Source organism: Euleptes europaea, chromosome 1 (assembly GCF_029931775.1).
Source record: "Euleptes europaea isolate rEulEur1 chromosome 1, rEulEur1.hap1, whole genome shotgun sequence".
NCBI lineage: Eukaryota > Metazoa > Chordata > Lepidosauria > Squamata > Sphaerodactylidae > Euleptes > Euleptes europaea.
In genome coordinates, this window is record NC_079312.1 from 144,353,137 (window position 1) to 144,371,924 (window position 18,788).

The following is an 18,788-nucleotide window of genomic DNA, read 5'->3' on the forward strand; positions in this document are numbered from 1 at the left end:
GCAAAGGCTGTTACCATATATGGAACGAGAAATGCCTGATGTTCAAGCTGGTTTCAGAAAAGGAAGAGGCCCTAGAGATCATATTTCAAATATACGCTGGTTACTGTAGCATACGAGAGAATTTCAGAAGAAAATCAGCTTGTGTTTCATAGATTACAGCAAAGCTTTTGACTGTGTGGATCATGAAAAGCTATGGCTGGTTTTAAAGGAAATGGGTGTGCCGCTACATCTGATCGTTTTGATGTGCAATCTGTACTCTGGACAAGAGGCCACAGAACAGAATATGGAGAAACCGAATGGTTTCCAATTGGCAAAGGTGTCAGACAAGGATGTATTATCTCCCTATCTCTTCAATCTATATGCAGAACATATAATTAGGAAAACTGGATTAGATTTAGATGAAGGTGGAGTGAAAATTGGAGGAACATTAATAATTTGAGATATGCCGATGACACTACATTATTGGCAGAAAATAGTGAAGATTTGAAACGACTACTGCTGAACGTTAAAAGAGAAAGTGCCAAAGCAGGACTACAGCTGAACGTCAAGAAAACAAAAGTAATGACTACAGGAGAATTACACAACTTTAAGGTTGACAATGAGGAAATTGAAATTGTTCAAGACTTTCTATTCCTTGGCTCCACCATCAACCAAAAGGGAGACTGCAGCCAAGAAATCAGAAGGAGATTGAGACTGGGAAGGGCAGCCATGAAGGAGCTAGAAAATATTTTGAAGTGTAAGGATGTTTCACTGGCCACCAAGACTAGATTAATTCATGCCATCGTGTTCCCTATTACTATGTATGGGTGTGAAAGCTGGACAGTGAAGAAAGCTGATAGGAAGAAAATAGATTCCTTTGAAATGTGGTGTTGGAGGAGAGTGTTACGGATTCCTTGGACTGCCAAAAAAAACCAGTGGGTTATAGATCAAATCAAGCCTGAACTGACTCTAGAAGCTAAAATTACTAAAATGAGGCTGTCGTATTTTGGTCGCGTCATGAGACGACAAGAGTCACTGGAAAAGACAGTCATGCTAGGAAATGTTGAGGGCAGCAGGAAAAGAGGAAGACCCAACAAGAGATGGATTGACTCAATAAAGGAAGCCACAGCCTTCAATTCGCAAGATCTGAGCAAAGCTGTCAAAGATAGGACATTTTGGAGGACTTTCATTCATAGGGTCGCCATGAGTCGGAAGCGACTTGACGGCACTTAACACACGCACACACAGGATAGAGCAAGTTAACAAATATAAATATCTAGGGGTTGTTATCCAGGACACAGGATCAATGACAGCACATTGCAACTTTTTATCTGAACGTGCGGCAAGGTCAGTACATTCCATTCTAAAGTTTTACCATTTTAAGGGAGGCTTTTATGTGCCAGCGGCCCTGAAGCTGTATCAAATTAAAATCTTGCCTCAGTTGCTATATGGTGTCTATCTAGGTCCCTCTATATCTTGTTTAGACTTTCTAAAGATACAGTTTAAGATACAGTCTAAATTCCTTCACGCTATTTTGCAGGTCCCCCCTGTGTATCTAACACAGGGGTGGGGAACCTTTTTCCTGCCAAGGGCCATTTGCGCATTTGTAACATCATTCGGGGGCCATACCAGGTGTAGATCTTCCGGTGGGGGGGGGAGAGGCTAGGGTTGCCAGGTCTCCAGCCACCACCTGGAGGTTGGCAACCCCAGGGCATACCACGCAGAGAAGGCCTGGAGGGCGCCCCCGCTCCCCCCCTCCCCGGCGGGAGGGCAGCCAGCGGTGTGCCTGAGCAAACGAGGCCCCAGGGAGGGCTGCCCTGCACCGTGCCTCCACGGCAGGGCCCCAGAGCTCCAGAGGACCACAAAAATGTCCTCGGGGCCGCATATGGCCCCCGGGCCTGAGGTTCCCCATCCCTGATCTAACACCTTAACTTGACTGGAGACTGGGGTAATGCGGATTGAGGCAAGAGTTCTTCTTCAATCAGCTTATCAATGGCTTAAGATAAATAAAAATGGAAGAGGACTACTTCAGCTGTTAAGCCAAGAATCTTTCCAGCCTAAATGGATACAGGCAGTTAGAAACCATTTAGGGAGAGTGGGCCTTTCTTCAAGTGAGCTTCTGAAGTTAGACTATGAACAAGCAAAAAGCTTAGTTAAACCAAAGATTGAGGATGTAGAGCAACAACACGATCTTAACAAGACACCAGGTTTCAGAGCCCCTATGAAATCTAAACTTATGGCCCCAGCCCCTTATCTTTTTTGTAAATACAAAGAAGCCCTATATCTAGAGAGACTCTGCCCATGTTCCATGGGAGAGATGGAGACAATGAAGCATGTCTTTTTTTGATGTCCATATTATAGTGATCTGAGGGGTTTGTCTATCCTATAATAGTTAAGTTTGTCTATCCTATAATAGTTAACTGCTGAATTACAGTTGATATTCAAACTAAAGTCAATGCATTTACCTGGGCTGAATAAAGACCTTGCATTCATGGCTCATTACCAATGCTGATTTCTCCACAACCATCTCTCCCCTGGACATCACAGACTTCTGCATACCACACCTAATCCCATCACGCCGGCTATTCACATTTACATACTGTTAACATTTACATATTAATGCTTGTCTGTATTCACTCTCCTCTACTTAAAGACAGATGTATTCACATTCTAGCTGTAACTGAAGAAGTGAGCTGTGGCTCACGAAAGCTCATACCCTACCAGAAAATATTTTTGTTAGTCTTAAGGTGCTACTGGACTCTTGCCCTTTTCTACTATAATAGTTAAATTCACAGAAAGTCCAGAGCAGGTATGGCTGGATAAATTATTAATTGACGATCTCAAAACAAGTGGCCAGTTGTTGTGTTGGTGTGATAAAAGCCCGGAGCAAGAAAAAGGCCGATAGAAAGGATAAGGAAATTTAATAAGTATAGAATCTCTGCTCCAAGTTTTATACTGCGAATAGTATTTTATGTTTTTTATTTGTCTTGTTACCAGTTTTTTAAATGTAAGGTTTGAGATTTTGGATTTGTAGCATGGCAATGCAATATAATATTTACTGGTCTATGACTGTAGTAAATTATTATTATACAGGGCAGCAACATGGTCCTCCATCTCCACCTTCGTTAGACACTACAAACTGAACACCTGTTCTTTGGCCGATGCTGCCTTCAGACAAAGGGTCCTGCAAAGCGTGGTGGAAGGTGACTAGTACCCACCTGGGAATGGGACACAGCTCTTAGAGGGCCCAATCTGTAAGATGCCCTCCTCCTCAGAATGAGAATGGAACAGTGGTTACTCACTGTGAGGGGTCCTTCTACTCTGAGGCAAGGAGGGCACCTTGCCCTCCCCAAATGAAGAAGAAATGAAGCACAACAAGGACAGAAGTGATGTCACACAGAATGCACTACTAGTCTAAGGGCCAGTGCTAGGCCTGGACCCAACAAATTAAAAACAACAACACTGTATAGTATCCTCCACTTAACTTTTGTTTCCTTTCACTCTGCTCTGCACAGTTGAGTTCTTTTGTTCAGTTATTGTTTTTTCTATGTTCCTCTAGTTCCTTCCTGTCTTTATTTAGCTTGGAAAGTTATTGAACTGAAGAAGAGGGGGCGATTCCCTCAAGGAGATAGTAGTTGGAAATCTTGTTCCTGCCTCCCCGAGCAACCAGTAGGAATCACCCAATCTGCAGGATGTCCTCCTTGCCTCAGAGCAGAAGGAACCCTCATGGTAAGTAACCAGTGTTAGGTTTTCAGATAAAAAAGACAGGATAAAATTTTTTATAAACTTTTGATTGGATCCTACAAAGTGCTAGTTGGGAGGCAGTCGCAGATTCTGATCTTCCCCACATGCCCTCTCTCTAGCAGCCTCTTTTGAGGCATGTGTCAGGGGACCCATATGGACTCATCTTGCAACACAGGTGGTTGTACTGAGGTAGGAAAGGGAGTAAGCAAAATGGTCCCCCTCTACCGCTCTTAGGCCAGTGAAGCCTCTTGTGCCAGCAGAAGCACTAGTAGCAGAAGAATGGGCAGAGGATGTCTGATTCCTCCTCTTGATTACACTGCTCCATCCTGTATGATATGGGTCCCTGGACTTCTGGTTCATATGGGTCCTTGGACTTCTGGCATCTGCTTTTTGTGCTGGAAGATGGGAAATGTAGGTGGAAAAACCTGTTTCCATGAGTACCTTGCAGTTGCACTTCATAAAATTAAATGTGCATTTGAATCAGTATTATTGCTTATACTGACATTTGGGGAGGCATTTGAATTGCTAAAAATGCTTTGTTGCTTTAAATAATGTATTCAACATTTTATTTGGCAGTATTTTAATTGTCTTCTAGTAATAATCATATAATTGATTTTTAGATGGAGTGAAGCTTTTGTGGAAGTAGAAAAGCCTTTTGTTGTATTTATTACTGAGCAGGTGAGTGTTTAAATGTTTTAAAGCAGCCATCTGACTTTGTATGACATTGTAAGGCAGTTTGCATTAAACGTTCATTGGAGTTCAGATGACAGCAGTTGTGTCCATTTGTGTGTCTGTTTGTGTGTCTTCTGTAGTAGAAAAGAGCAAGAGTCCAGTAGCACCTTAAAGACTAACAAAAATATTTTCTGGCAGGGTATGAGCTTTTGTGAGCCACAGCTCACTTCTTCAGAAATCTCATACCCTGCCAGAAAATATTTTTTGTTAGTTTTTAAGGTGCTACTGGACTCTTGCTCTTTTCTACTACTGCAGACAGACTAACACGGCTACCCACTGTGTGTCTTCTGTTTCACATTCTTACCCACTCTGTGATGAAATAGTACTCCTTGTACCCATTCAAATCAGCAGTTCCATCTGGTTAGTAAGGCTGACAGCATGTACATATTCCATGTTTTCATTTGATGTCTGGGTTCTCTCTCTTTAGTCACAGCAAGCTCCTTGAACTTCAAACGCAGCCTTGACTTCACAAATTGATATGATATTTGGGTTAACATATTTCTAACAAACCTGTTGAATGTCTTATCTAAGTGACCTTGTAGTAACAATGGACAATCAGAAATTGTGCATTATACATGCGCTCCTCAGAAATCATACTACTGTTCAATGGAAGAAATGTTGCTGTTCCTTTGGAGGATTAATAGAGGTGATACAAGGCTCTTCTGTGATGTCATACCGCTTTTCTAATTTTTAATTCTCACGATATTTAAATAGGTTATATTTAATGAACTGCCAGTGAAAGGTGCTGGCAAATACAGATTATCCCTCTTTGTCTAGCAATCCCTTTTGACCTGCAGAAAATGATGCCTGGGCTTGCATAGACATACATCTGTAGAATCTACTTGCAGAAGGGGGGAAGTTCTCTCTCCTTGCTACAGCTCCTGAAACCCATGCATTATCAACTACCACCTTTCAAAAAGTCAAGAGGGATTGCCAGAGGAAGGAAAAATCATGGGCATTGCACTGGTGGTTGGATACAACCCAGTTATTTATTTGCAAACATAGAAATAATCTGTCCACATTGAACATAAAGAACAGCCTTTGTGGGGACTGTTTCAAACTAATTAGGAAATAATTCTTGTTATGTAAGAAACTGTGGCAAATCTTTACAAGCTGAATTGCTGTCTCACTTGCCTATATCCAACCATACAGTTAAGTAAACTAAGAGCAGTGATTTCTTCCCCCACCACATACAGCCCACTGAGTCCCTTGAATTTTTTGTTCCTGGGGTGAGAGGATTTTAGGGGAACTAGCAGAAATTGCCACCTGTTTTAAAGAAAACTTAAGTGCCCTTAAATTGTGGGAATGTGCTGCTGATGTTATCATATGAAGCTCTTTTATACCAGTCAGACCTTTTCTTTCACTGTTGTCTTGCTGATTAATATTGTGTTGTGATTGCCTTTTCAATAAGAGCATCTTGGATTAGCTGTTCTGTATTTACTAATACTTCTGCTAATGTTGCTCTTAAGCTTTAAAATATGAAATTTGATATATGATGCACATAACTGCTAGTATCCAGCTGCACTGTCTTTTATATGTTCAATTGTGTGGAAAATGAAAAAGTCTAGTCTTTATTTTCAGGATGTGAATTGCTTCATATATGTTCAACACTGTAATCCATATATCCTTCACAAGTTTAAACTTGATCATGGAGGCGAGTCATCCACTCTACTGAGCTTTGCAGTATCTTTGAAAAACAAAGTTGTCACACTCCTGTGTTTGTGTAAGTAATGTAGTATATTTAACTGTTTAGTGCACATGAGCATGCATGATGCTACTTTTACTCCGTGTTTTGCAATTAGGCTTTATACCAGTGACAGACATAACCGTAATTAACTGGACATCCAAAAATAATTTAGTTTTTTCAGTCATTGTTAAATATCAGTCATAAAGCTGTTAGTGGAGGATGTTACATGAGAATAGGGCGAACTAGTGTGTGTCCTGTTGGTATGGTGTTCCTAGCTATGCATGCAAAAACAGAAAAGCTGATCCCTCTCCTGCCCTCTTGACTCCACCTGGCAAGTAGTGTCTTAACCTTGACTCAGTGGGAATCTTTTGGCAGCTGACGATTGCGTGCATGTGCTAGGCAAGGGTCTTTCTACCAGTTCTGTACCTTGTTTATATTTTTACAGATTCCAGTGGATGTGTTTATAAGGTTCTGGTCCCACTACAACAGAATGACTCTGGGGAACAGCATATTTTACCAAAGTCACTTCTGACCAGACTTGAACAATCTGGCACTCTTTTTAAGTGTGCTTCTATTGCCATTCTTGATAAAGATCATATTGCTGTAACGGGATGTTTGGATTCCACAGATGGAAAAGTTAAAGGTAAGGCAAATTGTTTCAAGACTGAACAGCTGGCCTAAAATTGCTCAATTTGTTTCCGCTAAGCAGGAAGGAAACATCTAGAAAGTATGCTTGGATATGGTTGAATCTGAAAGTAATATTTTTCAAGCAAAAGCATTTTCATTTACTCAATGTGTGTTTGTGGGGGGGTTGAACATTTTCATGGATTTTCTGCTTGAGCTGCAGCCCATATGCTACAACACTATTCCTGAGGGTCTTTCCAGCCCCCAGGAGCAACTAGTGTGGGGATGGGAGAGTTCTGCAGAATGTGGGACTTCTGATGATGGGTTGGAACATACAAGTGTGTCACAGGGCAAGGAGGGAGGATGAGGAACAGGGCGAGCTGAGAGAAGAAGCTCTATGGCAAATTTGGGTTTACTTCTTCATAATGTGTGAAATGGTCATGAAATCCAGCCAGCTGCTCAATGATGCTGTATTTTCATAACTACTTAACATTAAAAATAACAAATTTGTACATTATTAATGGGTGTGTGTGTTGTGTTTTTTTTTGGAAGGAGAAAGTGTATTTTGCAAGTAGGTCCCAAAAAGTATATTAAACTTAGAATTGCATCCCACTGCAAAAAAATTGAGAACAACTGACAAGCTAATTACAAAAGCAAAAGTTATTGGGAAATAATTAACTTGTAATGAATTACTTTAACTTCTGCAGTGTAAGGTTAGGGTACTATAAATCTGAACAATTCACTGAACAATTTTCCTCATGCTTATTTGGGAAGACCAGGGTCAGCTTGCAATTTAAACAAAATTAAAACAAAGGAAAGTAATGACTACTGTCAAAAACAAAAGCCCCTTTTAGAGGTGTAAGTAAGTAGCAAGCCTGGAACCCAAGTGCAGTTCTTGAAAGGAATTTTACATAGTAAACAGTACAATCACATGAAGGGATGGTTCCTGCAGCAAGCAAGATGAAGTCACAGGTGGTCCTTTGCTGCTAATGACTTCTGGTTTCTGCTAACTTATTATAACCTGCAGGCATCTCTTATCAGTAGGGTAAGTATTACTGTGCTGTTTGCTAAGCCCCTGACTACTGCAAGACTAGGAGAGGAATGCTCCTCTCATCAGGCTTTGTTTGCATGATGAAGTAAACATCAGCTTGTAGTCATATGGTGGCTTTCTTGGCTTCAAGGAATATTTGATGGTGGTCAGCGAAATACACCAATTGACTGTATTTGGTGAATTGAAAGTGTACCCGCTCTAGAATGGAGAAAGATTAAGGAAAAGACATGTTGCTTGTCATCTGATAAATCATGCACAGTAGAGAAGGAAAAGACATGTTGATTGTCATCTGATAAATCATGTACAGTAGAGATGAATTACACAGCTGAATGTTAAAACAGAGGTTTGTTGAGTCTGTTTTAACATTCATAATACTAGCCTGCGTCGCTACTAGTTGTTAAAAAACATACAGTGAAACTGCAGTAATTATGGCAGGTAGTTAATGGAGAATTTCTTAACGTATTAACTACTCTTTTTGTTGATTTTGGGATATATCGCGAAAATATTTTTAATACATCTCAGTTATTATCTGTGTATGGGCAAATATTTTTAATACATCACAATTGCTATCTGCATGGGCAAATAGCATGACTTTTACATCTCTTTATTTTCCTGTTTGTAGAAAGCATTTCCTTATGGAATATAAAGTTTCAAACACTGCAGGATTCTAAAGAATTGCCACTGGGATCCACTGGACAGGTAGGCTTCAATATTTGTTTCTAGGGACATAGTTAAATTTGCCATAGCTAGTTCACAGTAGAAATTCATATATAGATCATAAGGGAGATTCAGTATTTTCTTAAATATTTGGTCTGAAAGAAATAAAATACTATGACTGTTTTACATAAGAGGATATTTTTGTTCCTGGGGTGAGAGGATTTTATCTCTCTATCTATCTATCTATCTATCATATACACACACACACACACACACACACACACACACACACACAGAGTAATATATATCAGCTAGTCTTGCTGATATTTACGATTCTCCATCTCATTCTTTATCAGTTCAGCATTTAGATTAAAAAAACATTTGTGGTAGGCCAAAAGAATGTCTAATGTTGGACCTATGCTAGTTCTCTGTTTCCTGCTCCAGGTCACTCTCAGTAATATGTGTTTATAGGGTGACATTAATTTTAGTCCCTTCTCTGTGAATGAATGAAGTTTCCTAGGTGCACTTGAGCTTTTATAAATTTCTGTGTTAGGGCAATGGCAGTGAAAATTGACTTTAAGGAGGTACACTTGTTCATTGAACTATCTACAGGGACTTCAAGCAATAGTTTATTTTTTAATGATTTATATGCTAATCTTTCACACCTGTGGGCATGCAAGGCATCTCACAATAACAATTACATAGCATTAACATCCATAAAACATCAACTATTGCATCATAAATAGTTAAATCATAACTGTAGTACGTGTGCAGCTGGTTGAATGGTGTTCTTTACATAAAGTTAGGAAACTATGGAGGAGGATTCTTTTGGAACATAGCATGATAATCAGTCATCTTTATAAATATGTATGTGCTCAGTTCTTACAAAGAGCTATTATGACTTTCAAAATGCCTAATTCATGTTAGTAAGATCTGAAGCTAAAGGTTGGAAGAAGCTTCATTTATGAACTGGAAATCTCAGAGTTTTGTAGCATCTTAGATTGCAGGTGTGGCTTCAGTGTGAATAAGCAACAGTTCATTAAATGGTATCAGCTTGCTTACAGTGTATTCCATGTTTTCTAGTGTTGGTGTTATGGAGACAGACTCTTCGTAATGCATGGGAAAGAATTAAAAGTAATTCTGTATAAGTGTGAAACATCATCCTTAGCTGCTGCTCTTGGGAAAATCAAGAGTACATCAACATCAGGTGAGAGCTTAATTATGCCGTTTTAGTTCCGTACAATGGACTTACCACTTCTGAAAAAAATGCATGTAAAACTACTAAATTCAAAAGGATGTAACTTAGGGAAACTTGGTATAGTAGAAGGCATTTTTGTTTGGGTTTTCAGTTTCAAACTAACAGTGACATAATATCCAGCAAACTGTTTTAGTTTCTGTATTCTGTCTATTTCTCATGCTTAACTGTCTCCTTAAGTCTGGTCAAGAGAAATGCTTCCTGGTATATATGTTGAAGAGTTAAGATGCATTGAGTTAAATATCCTAATGAAGAGCTCTTGATTTTGTTTTAATTATTTACATTGTACCATCAATATCTGTGGCCCTTTATAGAGCAATGAAAGCAAAACACAGATTGCTAGCTTGGAGGAGTTAACTCAAATTCAGGTCAAGGAGCAGAAAGCAAAGAGGAGTAGAACAGAAGTAAGGATAATGATGGATGAATGCATGCAGTGCTCAACAAATCCCATATTGCCATGAGCCCTAGTATTTTCTGCAGTGATTTTATTGTACTGTGTCTCAGTGATCCTCAGAAGTACAAACTTATTTAACATTTTGCATCTGAATGTTTTGTAGTATGACACAAATGTCAATTATAAGCTTGTCATTGCTTGTTCATATGCAAACTTAACTTTACATCATTCAGTGATGGTTGATTAATTTATTTTTGTAATCAGTTGCTTTCTGGCACCATTTATTAAAAATTTTAAATTACTGAAGAAATTATGAGAAACTGGGAAAGTTTGGTTAGGATTAGAGGTTAGCTTTTTGTTGTGGTAATAGTGTTCTTTCATACTAATTTATATACTACAACACTTTTGTCATAGCTTTAATAAAATTATGATAAGTAGTGAAGAGTTTAGGAATAGCAATAATTAGAAAATATGATCACCAAAATAAGAAAATACGATCACCAAAATACAAAACCCAAAGCCTGAAAAATGAGTCTGGATCCTAAATTTTTGGGCTGGGTCCTGGAGCCAAAGATGATTTGTCAAGGTATGAACATTTGTGTTGTATGTACTTAGACTTTGATTCAGTCAGGGATAAAGCAGGTGTTAAAGTTTCATGAAATACCTGAGGTTTGAGCTGGGATTTGGGTTTGGGAGAGAAGTGTGGCCCCATGTATGGAGGCTGTATTGTGCAGTGGTTAGAATATTGCACTAGGATACGGAAGACTAGAATTTAAATCCTGATTCTGCCACAAAGTTACCGGTAACTGGGTCACCAAGAGCCTTTCATCCTTTAACAGGCTATTGGGAAGTTAAAATGAGGAAGAGAGAACCATGTACACTACTCTATATAGATATAAGCACAAAAATCTTTTGGGTATAATTCAAATATTTGGTAAAGTCCATATTAAGTGTTGATATAATCATGATTATCAGTTTGTTTAGATCATTGGTTCCCAAACTTTTCCGGCCACCGCCCCCTTGGTTCCACAAACTGAACCCCAGCGCCCCTACCCAACAACACAGTTGAAGGGGCTCACCTCTAGCACCCCCCTGCTGCCCCTTGCCTCTTATTGCCCCCTTAGGTAATCCCACTGCCCTCCAGGGGGTGGTACTGCCCACTTTGGGAACCACTGGTTTAGACTTCTTGCAGCCTTCATAGCCTTTCTATTGCATTATGCATATGATCCAACTCTGTTTTTATAATATAAGAAGCATACAAATTGAATAAAGCAGGTAGCTTACCTGAAAGAATAAGATCGCCTGGTTGAGTGACCTTGGTGAGTGAAAGAATTATATGTCCTAAAGCCTGGAATTCATGATAGCTTACAAGTCATGCTCCCTGGTATCAAATACATAGTAAGAAGAGACCTATTGTGCTGGACTTATAATGCTTGATCTTGGAAGGGAGGCATTTTCCTCAATGTCTCTTTATCTGTATAGTAAAGCAGCCTTAGCTTGGCATATGTGGATTCTCTCCATGTAAATTTGATTTTAATGTATTTGTGCTAAATTAAGAATTCCCTTTAAAGTGGTTGTTCCATATTATATGTTTCTGTGTTCAAATAATGATTTAAAATCCTGGGGTGTTTGAATTTTTAAAAATATTGGGTTGGATCCCATAACTCCTTTTCACCAAGTGAGGAGTCTTACTTCAGATAAGGATTGATCTACCATTTAAAACTACACATATCTACCCTTCAATTTTTTGAAAAGCTTCCAGAATGTATGACCACAGCTCCTGCTTCCCTCTCTTCCTTTCTTATGTCAATAATGTAATCTGCTGGGAAAAGACTGTATGGATTGAATTGTGGCATTGTAAAAACTGAGTTCCTTGTTCAGTCTTATATTAACATGATTTTCTCCTTGGGAGATGCATTTTATATATTTTTACTTACAGAAACAAAGTCTCTGTCTGTGAACTGGAATATGCTTCAGGAAGATGGCCTGTTATGTGTACAACCAGATCAGCCTGTACCTGCCAAGGGTGCATCTAAGAGGCTTGTATGTTTCCATGCTATTACCTCTCTCTTTCTGTAATGTTATTTAATAAATATGTATTTAATATAAAGTGTACTATCACTTTAGTCTCTGTGTTCCAGAGAACTAGCAGTGTAGCTCTGGGTTTAAATCTGTGCCATCTGAACATTTCACACAGCTGATAAAGTGAATGCCGGCTCACAAAATCTTGTGTCCCCATATTTGTCTTTAAGATGCTAAAAGACTGTTATGACTTAAGGCCTAGAAACAAGTAGAACCATCAGAAAGTAGTGCTTTTCAGTTCCCAACACTGAGGCATCCCAAAGGAATACTGTGGCTGAACACTGCTGAGAGATGTAGGAGAATCACAGCCAGGGTCATTCTCCCCTCAGCATGGCCATGGTAGTCTCAGTCCTCAAGGCTGCCTGACTGATCCAGATCAATTTATTTAGAATATTCATATGTTCCCCTTTCTCCAGAGAATCTCAAGACCCAAGGTGGGTAAAGATAGTATAGAACAATTTGATGAAGAGGAATATTAAAGCAGAACTAAAAGCATTAAATGCCAATCTTAAAACATCTCATGCCTCCACCAGCAGGGTATTACCCCTTTGCCAAACACACTGCTTCATCCAAAAGCGTTTGGATCTGTCCAGCCATCACTCTTTCAGTAACTTTACTCAAAATAAAAGTCCTGTTATTATTAAAATCAGCTGGAGTCAGTGATGGCATATTACAAAACAGCCAACAGGCAACCCTCCCCAAAGATGAAGTTATTATTAAGCTTATCTAATTGACCTGTTAGCTTGTATTAGAGTGTCCTTCTATGTGCTTGGCTTTAGTGATCACATTCAGTACTCATGTAGAGACAAGTTACCGACTGACTTAGTAGCCAACTTAATCTACTAGAAAAATCTCTACAACTAATTATAATGTAGTCATGGTTAATGTTGGAAATTGGCTAATTTATGTGGAAGGAACTATGGAACTTTATTTCTCTGGATAATTGTTCCTTTGCAGTTGAGGTCAGGAAGGACCACATGTGCAAAAACACAACTAGAAAGCCTAACAGTGGAACAGCTTCTGTTAATTATAAAGGTAAGTATGAAAAATCCTTCTTAAAAGTGAAAGGGAAAATTACTAGGAATCATCATCCTGAGAGGCATCCTGAGTTCTTGTATTTACCTTTGTGCATGTGTATGTTTGCATGAACCAAATGAACTGTCCCTTGAAACTGTTGTGCAAGAGCAGTAGTTCACATAGAGTGCTAACAGTCTGTTTCCTTTTGGGTGAAACAGCAAATTGAGTTGTATTTAGGTCATGTGAGTTTTATCAATTTCATATTGATTGGTATTACAGCAACTAGACATATTTTTGTGAATAAATCTAGCACAGCTAGGTTCCCACTGAAATTAAGGGGTTTTCAGCATTACAAGTTATATGAGATATTGGGTTGGATCCAGTCAACTTTTCTGCTGGTGAAAAAGATAGGAGGTATCCTCTGACCATCCAAAAAGGCTATGCTGAGAAGTATGGGACCTGCATGTGACAGGATTGTTGAGCCTCTGTCCTTCCTCAGAGGGTAGCCTGCAGAAGATAGTCCCACTGGTTAACGCTGCATCAAGATGGGTTTTTTAAGCCCCTGAGGAAATATCCTCTTCAGAGAATCAATTAAGCATATGTAGCCTGTCATGGTAGGATGTATCAAGCCCTTTCTTAAGAGACAGCGGAAATCTTATCTTGTGAGCGCTCTCTTTCCCCTCTATCCACAATATACACAAATAAATGGGCTCTTGTTCAGGACAGAGTTTGTTCAGAGATAACAGGGAATTATGTATGTTTTAAATTGTTTTTCACCTTGGCAGGCCTTGGAAGGGCAGAAAGGCATGTTCTGTACATGTTGCAAGTGTCTTGGCTGTGATAAGACAGGCCAGAAACTATGTTCTACTTTGCACATGACTTCTGGGCCCTTGTTTTTGAGCTATCAACTGAACTTCAGTTGAGATAAGTCTGCACTCCCTGGTGTCCGCCTCTGATACCTCTGATAGACAAAGAGCGCACTAGTACAAACGCCATGTGGGATGGGGGCTGTAGTGTGGGGAGGAATTGGTTGAGATTAAAAAAGAAAACTGGCTGGATCCAATCTTGTCAGATCTCAGAAACTAGGCAGGGTTGACCCTTTCAGATATTTGGATGGGAGAACTCCAAGGAATACCATTGTTGTGAACCAGAGGCAGGCAATGGCAAACCACCTCCAAATGTCTCTTGCCTTGAAAACCCCACCAGGGGTCACCATAAGTCAGATGTGACTTGATAGCAAAAAAAAAAGTATTTGCGAGCATGAAAAAGGGTAACTAGTATTTAAAGTCCACTTGATTAAAAATGTGCTCATTAAGTACTTGTATTAAAATTATTAAAAGAAAACTGCACGTACCAGATAGTATCTTCCTTGAGGTATTCCATTTAGTGTGAAGGGAGAGGTGGAAATATGTTCTTAAGATAGTGGCTTGGATCATGTAGACCCATTCTCTTGCATCAAGGGAAGGCTTTTAATGCCAGAGGAAAGTGCCACCACCAGCAGAACTGATCCATGGGATCGAGCCCACTGCATGCTGTGTTGTGTAGGCGACAAAAAGCAAAGTGTACTTTTTTCTTCAAAACCATTACTTTAAATCAACATGAATTTGCATATTGTCGAAGGCTTTCACAGTCAGAGTTCATTGGTTCTTGTAGGATATCCGAGCTGTGTGACCGTAGTCTTGGTATTTTCTTTCCTGACGTTTCGCCAGCAGCTGTGGCAGGCATCTTCAGAGGAGTAACACTGAAGGACAGTGTCTCCCAGTGTCAAGTGTGTAGGAAGAGTACACATCATCACACAACCTTTATTGGCATAAACATCAAGAAAACATTGTCGAAGGCTTTCACGGTTAGAGTTCATTGGTTCTTGTAGGTTATCCGGGCTGTGTAACCGTGGTCTTGGAATTTTCTTTCCTGACGTTTCGCCAGCAACTGTGGCAGGCATCTTCAGAGTAGTAACACTGAAGGACAGTGTCTCTCAGTGTCAAGTGTGTAGGAAGATATAGTCAGAAAGGGGTTGGGTTTGAGCTGAGTCATTGTCCTGCAAAAGTAATGTGCTAATCATTGTCCTGTAAGTATCAAGATAATGTGCTAATGACGGTGTGGTATGTTAATATGGAACCATTGTATCCTGAAGTGACCCCAAAGCACTGGAGAGCAACGGCCAGAAGCAAGGCTTTTCAGTTCTTGTAACTCCACATCGATAAATATTTGTTTGATCAACGCAAAGGCACTATTTTCAGAGAGCAGGACCAAATCATTAATATAAGACCAATGACTGAAATTTTCTTATCAATGAGGGCCAACCAATCAGAAATATGGTACTCAGCGAGCATAAGGTAAATAAGGCTATTAGGGTCACATCTAAAATGAAGACGTAGCCAAAATTTAATCGTTATCATCCAGGCCTTAGTTACTAGACGTCTCTGGTTCAACTCCAAGCATATGGCCGCATAAGATACGCAGGCTGGAAGCCCTAAAAATTTTCTCAAAGAACTTTGCTTGAACCCGTTCAAGCAGTGCATTGAAAGCAGAGATCCAGATTGGCGCACCATATAGTAATCTAGCGCAGATTTTTAAATTAAACATTTTAAGTACAGCAGGAATAAACTGGTTTCCTTTGGTAAAAAAGAAACAAGAAATTGCAAGAGCTGTACCATTTATAGCTTTTGCCGTTTCCCTAACATGAGTGGCCCAACTAAAATTATGCTGAAAATGGATGCCAAGATATTTAAAGCATTTAACCTGTTCAATGGATTTATCTTGGAAGGTCCATTTAGTGGGCTTCTAATTTTTCCTAAAAACCATAATTTTAGATTTTTCAAAATTTAGGGATAGTTTATTTCTAGAACAATAAGTTAGAAACTGATTTATCCTTTCCTTTTACCTTTTATCCCTTAGAAGCTCCTTGATCAATTGATCTTGAGCAGCATATATCTAGTGTTGGAGGGTTATAAGGACTGAAACAAATCTTGCCACTGACAATGTAGCCTTGGGGTCCCTGTCGCTTAGTAAAAAAGGCATTATGTCAGTCACAGAGGCATTGGATTTGTATATTAAAAGGGGGGAAATATAGTGCGATCGAAATTCCTCGTAAAAGCGGCATTCCAAAAGGGCATGGGCTAATGTGTCAATAGAGCCAGAAGAGCAAGGGCAGATCCTGTCTGAGTATGGTATATTCAGAATTCTGCCCTGCATTACCATAGAAGGGTTAGCATTCAATCTAGCCAAGCAAAAAGCTCTACAGAGACGAGGAGTTGTCAGATAATATGTATAGGCAGGCAGACCACGTGGAGGGGGTATTCCGAAGAACTGGGATGAACAGACGCGACGAGCACGAAAGTAGTGCTGTTATAATCGAGCTCTTTAATGCACTTTTTAATTTTGGCAAAAGCTTCAGTTTTCCCAAGATCTGATAACATATCCTGCGAGAAGCCCAGCAACGCCAGTTTCTCATCTAAGATTTTTTGCCATGAGGATTTGAAAGGGTCATGCTTCAGAGAAGCTAGGAACCCCTCAGTGCTAAAGCACAGTTTAAGGTGGAGTTTAAAGGCGGCCAACCACGCCCTAGCTTCAAGTGACATTTGGCCGAACTCGGAACGAAGAGTAACGCCAGCAACACATCGAGGGGCATTTAGGAGTTTTCGTAAGAACTGAAGCAGTGGACGATCTATAGATTCATTGATGACTGTAATCCAGATGGCAACACCAAAGAGGATAATTGGGGTAATTTTCAGGTTAAAAACCTGAATAGCCCCTGGAATATATTTGCCACCTTTGGTGTGAAAAAAATTGACAATAGCACCAACCCCAGGTTTAATTTTGTTGGACACTGCTTTTTGATGGGCATTCCAATTTAGGTTATGGGAAAACAGAATGCCAAGGTAAACAAACTCCTTGACTTGGTCAACCTCAAAGCCATCTAATACCCAGCGAAAAAGAGGCATTTTTCTCCTCTTAGTGAAGATCATGATCTTAGATTTATGATGGTTTATTTTAAGACCTTCCCTAGAGCAGTACTCAGAAAAAGTTTGCAAAGATCTTTTCAAACCAATTCTTGTGCGGGACAGGAGAACTGCATCGTCAGCATAGAGTAGAATCGGGGTGGAATGGCTTGCAAGCTTTGGGGGGTGGCAAAACTCTGAGAAATTGGTTGCCATATCATTCAGGTATAGATTAAACAAGAGAGGAGCAAGGAGGCAACCTTGTCTAACTCCCTTGGCCAGTTCAAAAGGCTCGGTTAGTTCTCCTTGGTTGCCACAGCGAACCTGAGCTGTGAGGTCAGTATGAAATTGCTGAATAAGCCATAGTAACCTCCTATCCATAGTAGAATGTGATAGTAAAACTGATTTATCAATCTTTTCAGTCCAATTTTAGTGAAAGTAGGACTGCATCGTCAGCATATAAAAGCAATGCCACATGCCTGTTCCCTATTTTTGGGCAATGACCATCTATACCACTCAAGAAGGGGGCCAAATCATTTAAGAAAAGATTAAATAAAGTTGGCGCCAGGACGCATCCTTGCTTTACCCCAATTTCTGTTGAAATCTTGGGGGTTAACTCACCCTCAGTAGAGCACCTTATCTGGCAAGTAGTTCCAGAATGTAAATTTTTTAATAGAATTAAAAGACGTTTATCAATCCCCATATCATACAGTTTTTTCCATAGCATAGATCTGGGTACAGAATCGAAGGCACCCTTTAAATCTAAAAAGGCAGCATGTAATTTAGGCCCCTTCCCTTTTTTATATTTGCCTATAAGATGGTTTAGAACGGCACAATGATCTAATGTTGATTTGCCATGACAAAAGCCAATCTGCTCCGATCCCAGGATTTGTTGATCTACAATCCAGGTTTTAAGCTTTCTCGCTAAATGGCTGGCATATAGCTTCCCAATGGAAGACAAGAGGCTGATTGGCCTATAGTTGGAAGGAAGCTGAGGATCGCCTTTTTTAAAAAATAGGGACTATTATAGTGTTTCTCCAGTCATCTGGTATAACCCCAGTTCTATCTATAACCATAAACAGGGCTGTTAGGAAGGGAGCCCACCAATGATGAAAAGATTTGATAGCATCAGATGGAATAACATCCGGGCCAGCAGCCATACCCAGTTTAATAGATGCTATCAAAGATTCAACCTCCTCAAGCTGGACCGGATCCCATTCTGGGCACTCGGTCAAATTGGGATAAAACATTTCATCCCGGCCATCACTACCACCCTGAAAAATCATATTCATGCCAGTCACCCATAGTGATCACTCCATTAACCAAGCCATTGCTCCCCAATGAGTTAGCAATTAATGACCAGAATTTCTTTGAGTTATTCCTATTTGTTGCTTGTATGAGGGATTCCCAATTTTTTAACATAAATTTGTTTTGTTTATTTTTATATAAAAGGTGGATGGCCTTTTTCAGGTCGAAATACTCCTTTGGAAGTTGCAATAAATTCAAATCTCTATAACGCTGGTAAATTGATCGTAACTGACATTTCCACACATGGCATTCATTATCAAACCAACCAGATATTGGCACATCCCTATTACGCTGTTGCTGTTAGGAAGAGTAATATA

The 18,788-nt window shown here is 39.7% G+C and overlaps 1 protein-coding gene across 1 annotated transcript in view; it reads left to right on the forward strand.

Moving 5' to 3' along the window:
• NOL11 (nucleolar protein 11) overlaps positions 1 to 18,788 on the forward strand; it is a 34,289-nt gene that overhangs the window by 10,208 nt on the left and 5,293 nt on the right. Inside the window, exons 5-11 of the mRNA XM_056866894.1 lie at positions 4,344 to 4,401; positions 6,037 to 6,178; positions 6,588 to 6,785; positions 8,440 to 8,516; positions 9,558 to 9,681; positions 12,063 to 12,166; positions 13,163 to 13,240. Of these exons, the coding sequence (XP_056722872.1) occupies positions 4,344 to 4,401; positions 6,037 to 6,178; positions 6,588 to 6,785; positions 8,440 to 8,516; positions 9,558 to 9,681; positions 12,063 to 12,166; positions 13,163 to 13,240 (781 nt within the window). The remainder of the gene's footprint in view (positions 1 to 4,343; positions 4,402 to 6,036; positions 6,179 to 6,587; positions 6,786 to 8,439; positions 8,517 to 9,557; positions 9,682 to 12,062; positions 12,167 to 13,162; positions 13,241 to 18,788) is intronic.